The 10,395-nt window shown below is 48.4% G+C and overlaps 3 protein-coding genes across 3 annotated transcripts; all 3 read left to right on the plus strand.

The window, feature by feature from the left end:
• Positions 1–172: 172 nt before the first annotated feature.
• On the plus strand, positions 173–5,509 carry GGS25DRAFT_471797 (canalicular multispecific organic anion transporter 1). The gene has a single exon (XM_049259374.1). The coding sequence runs from the start codon at positions 741–743 to the stop codon at positions 5,157–5,159; it is 4,419 nt and encodes a 1,472-aa protein (XP_049121789.1). The 5' UTR covers positions 173–740; the 3' UTR covers positions 5,160–5,509.
• A 506-nt stretch (positions 5,510–6,015) lies between these two features.
• Positions 6,016–7,269, plus strand: GGS25DRAFT_517301 (uncharacterized protein; the record flags this gene model as incomplete). The annotated part of the gene is made up of 2 exons (XM_049263367.1): positions 6,016–6,657; positions 6,709–7,269. The coding sequence occupies 2 exons, from the start codon at positions 6,016–6,018 to the stop codon at positions 7,267–7,269; spliced, it is 1,203 nt and encodes a 400-aa protein (XP_049121790.1).
• A 757-nt stretch (positions 7,270–8,026) lies between these two features.
• GGS25DRAFT_471803 (Metallo-hydrolase/oxidoreductase) lies at positions 8,027–9,537 on the plus strand. The gene has a single exon (XM_049259375.1). It carries the CDS (start codon positions 8,221–8,223, stop codon positions 9,337–9,339), a length of 1,119 nt encoding a protein of 372 aa, XP_049121791.1. The 5' UTR covers positions 8,027–8,220; the 3' UTR covers positions 9,340–9,537.
• The last annotated feature ends 858 nt before the right edge of the window (positions 9,538–10,395 follow it).

Genomic DNA, 10,395 nt, shown 5'->3' on the forward strand with positions numbered 1-10,395 from the left:
GCCAGCCAGCCGCTAGGTTATGTACAATACCTATGTAGTTGCACATGCAGTGCTTAGTTATGTAAATATGTAGCAGGTACATAACTAATATAGTGGCCATTGTTCGCTGGAACGAACCCTTTTTATTTAATATACATATGAAAGGAAAGTTTGGATACCTACTTTTTCCGAACTCAAACTCAACAAGCAACAACAATAACGCAACGACATAAGCAAAACCAAAACCTTCTCAATGATTGAACTCTTCTTCAATTGTTACTTGCTTGCTTGCTTGCTTCCAGATTGCTTACCGACCAACCCTACCTAGCTAGGTAATCCAATTTTTTATGTCAGGGAGTACTACTACTAGAGTCTAGTAGTAACTACGTAGGTTAGTAGGATATCAAAATTGATGCATACCTGTCTAGTTAGCATATAAATAAATATCCTACCCACTGGGCAGCACCTACATACCCGGTATTCATACGTGAAGGTATTCATAAAGAATCCATTCATATACATATACATGTATCAACCAATTCAATTCTTGGCTTATTAATCCCGGTTTCCCAACCATCCAATCCTAATTCTGCTTTCTCTCTTTTTTTTTCTTTTCCTTTTTCTTTTTTTTCTTTCTTAAATTGGGCTCGTGGAGAGAGACAGAAAATCCGTCCCAAAACTGAACTATGGCTACAACTTGAGGATAAATTATCCCCCCCAATCCTTCTATATCTCCCTCGCTCTTCCTAACCACACACGCGATGAATTCTTCTATATCGAGTATCATATATACATATCAGGATGTATTGCTTATCTCCCTCCCTTCTTCCTCCCTCGAGGCCCAGCACCATAACCTAATCTCCATGGACATCATATCGCGGTGTTCCATCGCGCAAGCCGCTATCGCCCTTATCTGTCTCCTGCTCTATCTCAGTCACGGTTTCTTCCCCCAAGGTCCCCAATGGACGCGACCTTTTGCTAAGGAAGAGACACTGCTATTCGGCTTTCGCACCCGGCCATGGAGTTTCTGGAGTTTTTGCTTGGCCGTCTTATCCGCGATCGGACTAGTCCTGGCCGTATTAGCCGCCGCATCACCGCCTTTTGCCACGGTGCGGATTTTGGACCTGGCGCCATGGGTTGTGACCCTCCTCATCACGGTTGTTGACCGTCCGCGCAGCACCCCGAAGGCTTTACTTACTTTGTTCACTACGGTTTTGGTATGCGGTTTGTTGTCGCTCGTCGCGTGGTACAATGGGACGGCCCGCGTGAGCATAGTGCAGGTTGCTGCCGTCAGTCTTGCGCTGGCCGGCATACTGCTTATTCTCGCCATGCCGATGCGGGATCCGGATCTGGACTCGACCGGGATTGCAGACCCGCAGTATCCCCCCACGTCGCGACTACGCAGCCCCGAGGATAATCTGAGCTTATGGCAGTTCATGACCGTGTCTTGGATGACCCCGTTGATAACACGAGGATATAGGAATAAATTGAATGATGAGGATGTGTGGTTCTTACCGTATGACTTTCAGCACGAGCGGTTGCATCTTTTATTTCGGGATCTAAAGGGCTCTATAGTGAAGCGTTTAATTATGGCGAACGGCTTGGATTTAATCATCATCACATTTCTTGGACTTATAGAAACGGCGGCGAACCTTTCTAATCCCGCTCTTTTGCAGCGTTTGCTGCAATCTATTGAGAAGGGTCTTGACCACAGGAACGAATCTTTCTTATATGCATTGGCTACCTTATCAGTTCGTCTTGTTGCCTGCCAGTCGGGTGTTTTTTTGCTTTGGTTTAGCCGCCGCGCGTATGAGAGGTCGCGCGGCGAGATGCTTACAGCGGTCTACGCAAAGACGTTAGCCCGAAAATCATTTGGACTTCGCACAGATTTGGACGAGGTTCCTCAAGAGAATGGTGGTGCGGAGCCGGACGAGGACACTCCCTTACTGGGGGGCAAGCCCAAGAAGTCTCGCTGGGTTCGCCTTCTCGAAACGCTTAGACTACGCAGCCCTAAGGCTCCAAGTAAGGCCAAGGGTGCTTCTGAGCAACCAGCATCTATGGGCAAGATCCTCAACTTGATGAGAAACGATGTTTATGAGGTGGCGCAACGTTTTTGGGAATTCCCAAACCTGATTACGAAACCACTGCAGTTAATATTATCTCTAGCTCTCATTTGGCAACTTTTGGGGTGGCCTTGTCTTCTTGGTGTCACGTGGGCCGTGGTTCTCCAGTTTGTGAACGCTGGTTGCGTGCGTTCCTTGATTCGAATTGAAAAGCGACGGAGAGTAGCGGCAGATGTCAGGCTTCAAGCAACTACCCAGTTTGTCGAAGCCATTAGACCCCTCAGGTGGTACGACTGGCAGTCCAAATGGCTGGGAAACATCATGCAAGCCCGAGCGAAGGAACTACACCTACGGATTATCTCGAGTCTGTGGACCATCGGGGTTGGTGCTTCCAATCTTGCAGCCAGCGCTCTTTTCCCCGTGTTCACATTCTTCGCGGTAACGTATATAGCAGGGCGGCCTCTTCCGGTTGACGTTGCCTTCCCTGCACTCCAACTCTTTACGATGCTCGAATCGAGTTTGAAAGAGCTACCTAATTTAATAACAGTATTACTCAACGCCTCTATAGCAGTGGGGCGTCTCGAAACATTCATGCGCGAGCCCGACAAGGAGGAGGGTGATTTTGATGATTTCACGTCTGAGATCGAGTTTCGCGGTGCTTATTTTACGTGGCCGACTAATGGAAAACTTGTTCTTGAAGATATCGATTTGCGCTTTACCCCTGGGCTCACTTTGATTCATGGTAAAGTGGGTTCAGGGAAGACGGCACTCTTGGAAGCTATCCTTGGCGAGCTCAACCAAGTGAGAGGAGATAGCACATTGCCTAACGAGATGGTGGGATATTGTGCTCAGTCCCCATGGCTCCAAAACATGAGCATTCAAGATAACATCTTGTTCAACTTCCCGTTAGACAAGATCAGATACAACGAGGTCCTAGATGCATGCGAATTACTGCCCGATCTTGCTAATTTCGCACACGGGGATAAATCTAACATTGGAGAGAACGGTATTGGTCTCTCCGGGGGCCAGAAGGCACGAGTCGCGCTGGCACGAGCTGTGTATAGTCGATCTCGCATCATCCTGCTTGACGATCCGCTCGCAGCGCTCGACCACATGACAGCTCAATCTATCGTACGAAAGCTATTTCGCGGGTCCCTCCTAAAGGGGCGCACCGTTGTGCTGGTTACGCACCGAGTCGACCTATGTCTATCGCTGGCGGACCAGGTGGTCGAAATCACCGATGGCAGAGCTCGCGTCCTCGACCCAGATGAGTACCCCCGAGAAATTGAGACCCCCCGACACACACAAGAGAGCATTGTTGAAGACGAGGCCCAGAATGTCACTGAGGAATTAGCGAACGCAGCGGTTCCAGACAAATTCGTCGAGGACGAAGTCCGTGCATCGGGTGGCGTCGTCGCCCGAGTTTATTGGACATATATAAAAGCAGGGAAGCTAACATCATGGATCGCTGTTATCGTCATTTTCTCTCTTTTCCGGTTCGCTCGTATATTCAATTACTGGTTTCTCAAGTCATGGGGCGAGGCATATGAAAGTGTCAAGGCTCGGTTATCTGCACATTCATCTAGCCTCGGAGACGGTATCTTCAACGGGCTTCCAAGCCCAGATAATGATGTCAGGCCGTGGCTAGTATGGTATGCCATTCTTGGTCTCGTCATGACTGTATTGTTCGTCCTCACCCAAATCGGCCTTACAGTCATATTATACAGAGCAGCGAAAAGTCTGTTTGCCAAGGTTATTGATCGAGTGAGCCGCGCGACATTCCGCTTTTACGATGTCACCCCAGTTGGGCGCTTGATGAACCGTTTGACATCTGATATTGGGATGTTAGATGGTGGTGTTATCCAACCACTCCAGAATTTTGCTTTCTGGTCCCTAACATGGCTTAGTTCCATGATTGTAATTGCCCTTACAACGCCAGTATTCTTCGTATTCGCTCTTGGAATGACCGTTTGGTTTATTGTCATCTTCATGCGATTTCTGCCGACCTCGCAAAGTCTTCGCCGGCTTGAAATGGTCACACTCAGTCCACTCATGTCAAATTTTGGCATTCTTGTTGATGGATTAGCAACTATTCGAGCATTCAAGGCGCAGCCAGTCTTCCAGAACCGTAATATTGTCGCCACAGATACTTTTCAGAAAATGGACCACTTCTACTGGAGTTTGCAGGCGTGGCTCCAATACCGATATGATTTGTTATCCGCATGTTCTATATTTGCTTTAACAACGTTAGCCTTGTACCAAGGTCTGTCACCTGGCTTAACCGCTTTCGTGCTCACCAGTGCTGCTCAACTAGTCGAGTCAACCCACATTCTGTGCAAAACATATGGTCAGCTTCAAATGGACTTTGTGTCGGTGGAGAGGGTGGTCGAGCTCCTAGATCTAGAAGAAGAGCCCAACGGAGATATCCAGCCACCTGCTTATTGGCCTTCGTACCAAGATAGCATCACATTCGATTCGGTGACGGTTAAGTACGCGCCACACCTTGAACCTTCGCTGGTAGATGTGTCATTCACGATCCCCAGCGGGTCAACCTGTGCGGTATTAGGACGAACAGGGTCCGGAAAGTCTACCTTAGCGCTGGCCCTTCTCGCAACAATGCACCCAGAAAAGGGGCAAATCCGGGTTGGTGACCTAGACATCTCTCGAGTCGATGTACACACCTGGAGACAACGTATCAGCTTTGTGGCACAAGATCCAGTTCTATTTCCGGGCTCGATACGCGAAAATCTAGACCCACTAGAGCAGCACACAGATGAGGAATGTAAGGAGGCGTTACTCCGAGTCTTAGGCCCGAAATGGTCTCTGGGTTCCATGGTTGATGTTGGTGGTAAGAACCTTAGCCAAGGTCAACGGCAGCTTGTGGGCATTGGGAGGGCCATACTAAGAAAGAGTCCTATCATTATCTTGGATGAGGCAACAGCTTCGATCGACAAGAAGACTGCGTTGGCAATACAGGATGTGTTGTTGGCAGAACTGAAAGATAGCACGGTAATCACGATTGCTCATCGATTAGAGGCAGTGAAGGATGCAGATTACTTTATTCGGTTGGATGCTGGACGAGTTATTGAAGCAGGGCCAGCTGGAGAGTCTACCTAAGTACCCTAGGTAGTATATACCTTAGGTTGGGTAGGTACGACGTACGTGCCTGCCTAGTAGGTACCTATATATGTAGGAGTTGGGACGTGGCTACCTACCTACACTATGCCGCATTGTTAAGGCATCTAACATACCCTACCCTGGTATGATAATAGATGGTAAGCCAGATTGGACAACAAACAAGGCAGGCACGAATGGTAAATCCCAAAATAGTATGTACCTACCTACCTAGCAGTACCTTGCCCTAGCAGATTGGAAGGCAGACGTGCCTAGGTATATACTAGGTACTTACATTGATATGTACTGTACCTCAAATATATATAAATAAATAAAAATAATATTGAAATCAACTACCTAGTGCCTACCTATCACTTACAACAACGAAGCACGTTCATATTCATTATTTCGCGCACAGAGTCGTCTTAGAGAGCTTGACGTTATATTCAGTAAGTATTTGCAATAGTATACCTATATATTGCTACTACATCAACGCCGCTGACAATGGCAAAAAACAGACAAAGAGCATTGGTGGAAAGCACTCCAGCACTCTCCAGCACTCTCCAGCACTCTAGAACCTTCAAGTTAACACTCTAACACTCTGACACTCTAACCCGCCAGCACACATATTCCCTTCACTCTAATCTAAGGTTGTTCAGGCACCCACTCGCCGTACCATTGTGCATGTCAACATCGCCCAAGAAAAAACACGCGTCACTACCAGCAATCTTCTTCATCCACGTCCCATCAATTCCAAACCTTTCCTTCATCCTCTACACCATCAATAACCTATTAATCTCACCACCTCCAATTGTTTTTCAAGTTCATAACACTGTCACATCATTGTATAATTGGCATCATGAGTCAACCAACTCCATGGCAGCCTTCTTCGTGGCAGCCCTCAAAGGGTACTCCCATCCGACCTTGTGAACTGCCATTCAAGAAATGCCCCGAGGAAAAGGAAATCACAACCGCCCTCGACCAGGTGGGGGACTTCCAATCATGGAAGCGCGGCGACAAAAACAAGCAGAAGGGGATTAACGGCAGATTGGAAGCCATCGACAAATTTATTCACGACCTCGAGATGAGTCGCCAGGAGGGCACCCTGAAAGATTTCAAGCGTGACAACATGCACCCTTCATTTGCATCCCTTCCCGAAGATAAGTTCTGGGACGTGATCAACACCATTGCCAACCTACGTGCTTTGACCATCAATTACATCCTTTCTCGCCGGGTCGCAGCTGTCATCCTCACAGAGGAGGCTATTCGCACGTTTCAAGAAAACGGCGGCTCACATTGGCCGGCACGCCATCAACATAGCTACCGCCACAAACGCATAGCCACTCAGGCGATAGAGCATTTCTGGGGGTTTCAGCACTCCGGCGACCCACTGCCATATTCTAAGGGTGCCATTGTCATCTCTGAATATGATGGGTGGCACAACCTAATCGATGACAAGTTGGCCAACGTGGCCGCTGTCTACAGAATGGAGACAGAGAAGGTCAAGAAACTGTTCTAGGATGACAGCAAATTGTGCCTTGTTGTTCCAAAGCAGCCCGAGCTGGGCGACAACCCTGCGGGCGACGAGGAGAACGACGCCCCGGAAAAGACAGAGGACGACGCTGGAGCCACTGTCGCGAATGAAGAGCCTACTAGTACTGCGATGCCCAAGAACGAAGGCACCAAGGATAAAGACACCAAGCATGATAACACCAAGCACGACAGCGCCCAGCACGACAGCGCCCAGCACGACAGCGCCCAGCACGACAGCGCCCAGCACGACAGCGCCCAGCACGACAGCGCCCAGCACGACAGCGCCCAGCACGACGGCACCAAAGATGCTACCACATCTAAGAACAGCCATGGAAAGAACGCCGCGGCCATGACTAAGAAAGATACCAAGGGCGCTGCAATGACCAAGAGTGGAAATGCGAAGAACACTAAGACAGTTGAGAAGTCTGACGAAAGTGGCTCTGCAATGAATTTGAAAGATGATCGTAATGACACTGCGGTCACTACGAAGAAAGAAGTTGCAGTGAATCAGCAGCTGCAAGTGATGCCAAAACTGAGCAGCCCCAAATCGACCAGACCCAAACGAGCAGCGACAATCTAACCCAAGATGAGAACCTAGGGTAAAAATTACTCGTGATGAAGATTAGGAAGAGGGTTGAAGGGTCTCGGCGTGAAATTGAGGCAATCGTGGTAAATGTACACGAGTCCCAATCTTGAATCTTTCTGCTGTTGTAGCAGTTGGATTGGCGAGTATTGTGGATGGATGATTTGGTGGATACGTTGCGATCTTCCGTCTTTCTGCTGATTATACAGCTATATTTGTGGATGGAAGGCAATGCCGAATGCTTTGGAAGGAAATCTGATCCTCCTGTTCCTGGGGATGTTGGAATAGGGGGTTAGTTAGAAAGGGATGCTTCCCTATTTGAGTGGAGGGCTTTTATCTACGCTACTTTGGTAGATGGATATTACCTTCAGGGTGATTTTATTCTTTTGTTTCGTCTGGTGTGCCTCGCGGTGATATGGAGGCGGTAGTGTATGCTGACAAGTGGCAGCTATGGGTTATCGTAATACCAGCTTTCCTGACCAACATGCTCCATAGTCTATCAAATGACACCAGTGATTAGTACTGCATAAGTAACTACAGGCAACTCAACCCTTCTTCGATTTTAGTAGACCTGAAATGTATCATCTTGATACGACTTCTACTTAGTTGTAAAATGTAAAATCTTCCATAAGTCTGGTTATTGTAGTTGACACAGCTGAACGTCTAACACATAGGTAAACCATCAATAATCTGAATATGCCTACCCATACTAGTAAATACTAGATGAACGCTGTAATTTAAACTATATTATACTTATGAATTACTACTAAGCCTGGCGTGGTTGATATATATAGAGTATGCCTATACATTACATCATCTCCTTTGACGTCCACGTCATGATACTCTACAAGACTACACCATTTCATCTCATAAATAACAACAGTAAACCTAGCATTGATCTCAATTAAAAAATTAGTTAATAGGACTATATTTATACCTAGGCATATAATGATTCCAACGCGCCATCTCCATCTTGACCCATTAAAGAGGCAGCCTCTCCTCAAGGACCAGGCGGTCCCCAACGAGGACACGACAGCATTGCCGACGAAGAAAGTGCATTTCCATCCCGGCGGGTCCGGGAAGGATGAAGATGCGAGTGTTTATTTCATCGGCACGGCGACCATGATGATCGAGTGGCAGGGCATCCGGATCCTCACCGACCCCAACTTCCTGCACGCCGGCGACCACGTGCACCTGGGGCCGGGGGTGACGGCGCAGAGGAAGACCAATCCGGCGGTAGACCTGCACGAGCTGCCGTCGCTTGACTGCATCCTGCTGTCGCACTACCACGAAGATCACTTCGACCGGCTGGTCGAGAACTCGCTGAACCGGAACTTCCACATCATCACGACCCCACACGCCAAGGCGTGCCTCGCGTCGGGGGAGGCCAAGGAGGAGCCGTTCCGGTCGGTGCACGGGGTGGACGTCTTCGAGAGCATGATGCTGCACATCGACCGCCGGGAGCCGCGGCTCGCGGGCGGGTACGGCAAGGTGCCGGCGATCAAGGTGACGGGGATGCCGGGGAAGCACGTGCCGCCGGGCGCGCTCTCGCTGGCCAACAGCGTGCTGAGGGCGGTGCCGCCGACGAACGGGTGGCTCGTCGAGCTGGGGTACACGTTCAAGGCGCCGACGGGCGACGACCCGGATACGCTGGACACGGGGTACCGCGTGTACATATCCGGGGACACGCTGTTCGTGGACGAGCTGAGGGAGATACCGACGTGGCTGCGGCGGCAGCAGCAACTACTACTACCGGTGCATCAACAGTCACGATCGCAAAAGCAGCGGAACTCAAGGATCGACCTCATGCTGGTGCACCTGGGGGGCACGACGATCCCGGGGCCGGCGATACCGCTGGTCATGGTGACGATGGACGCGGCGCAGGGGTTCCGGCTGATGGAGCTGATGCAGCCGGGGGTGACGATCCCGGTGCACTACGACGACTACAGCGTGTTCCTGTCGCCGCTGGCGGAGTTCAAGGACAAGGTGGACGGCGAGGGCTGGAGGGAGAGGGTCGTGTATCTGGATCGTGGCGAGGCGTTTCGGTTCAAGGTACTGGGGGGGTAATGATTGATTGATGTGAAGGCAGGCTGCATTGCATGTAGGTACAGTACATACATTAGGCATTCATCAATTTTCTAAATGCGACAAACAGCCTAAAGTGAGTGAGTGTCTGCACCGTTTGTAGTTGGCACAATATTATGTATGTATGCATGTATGCATGTGTAGGTAGTAGGTAGTACTATGTATGTATGTACCTCTTGAAGGTCTCGGAATATGGTGGGTCTAATAAGCGTTGGTACTACAAACTTCAATAATTCATGTATTGTATTCTATTGTTAGTATTGTACCTGCGGTATGTACCCTTCTACATGTAGGCACCCTCAGATGCTTATATATAGGTACATGTAGGTACGTCAAGTAGGTATAGTCATGTATCACCTGTACGCTTTTCCGAGACTATCTGCTAATAGCTGATGAACCACCTCACAGAAGGAATGAACGGTTCGGCAGTCTATAATGCGTCTCGTCGTAGAGAACAAGGTTGTTTATTAAGACCCTCAAATGCACCCGGGACGACAATTTATATGACAACAGCATTGAACATTGTATAGATTAGAAGATGATTAATAAGTACATGTACGCAGCGAACTGCACCTGGGTATGTATCAATAAATGAATTAAAGTTGTCCGAATGAGGTAGGTTGAGTACTAGGTATGTATAACACCGGGATCGTACTTATTACATGTATGTACCAGATGTGTATAGCAAGGAAGCAAACAACACCAACATTGGAATTGTTGGATACATATAACAGCACGAGCAGGGAAAGGGGGAGAAGATTGAGGAAAAAGGCTAATCAAAAAGGAGCACGGATCATATTAAGAACTCTAATATAATACTCATACAATACATACATAGTACGCCGTAGTATTAGTTGCTACGGAAGTACCCAATACTTATAATACTTATACTACTAGCGTATGAATGTACATATGTAATTCATCCGGATTGAAACATTTAAAGCATTTAACCTTTTATGTCGCACCTTCTGCGTAGCAGAATTAAAGAATCAACCAATAGTTGGTCCGTTTGCTTGTAAGTGTGGGCCGTTTAAGTTA

This window comes from Hypoxylon fragiforme, assembly GCF_022984875.1.
Source record: "Hypoxylon fragiforme strain CBS 206.31 chromosome Unknown GGS25scaffold_1, whole genome shotgun sequence".
In the NCBI taxonomy this organism is placed as follows: Eukaryota; Fungi; Ascomycota; class Sordariomycetes; order Xylariales; family Hypoxylaceae; genus Hypoxylon; species Hypoxylon fragiforme.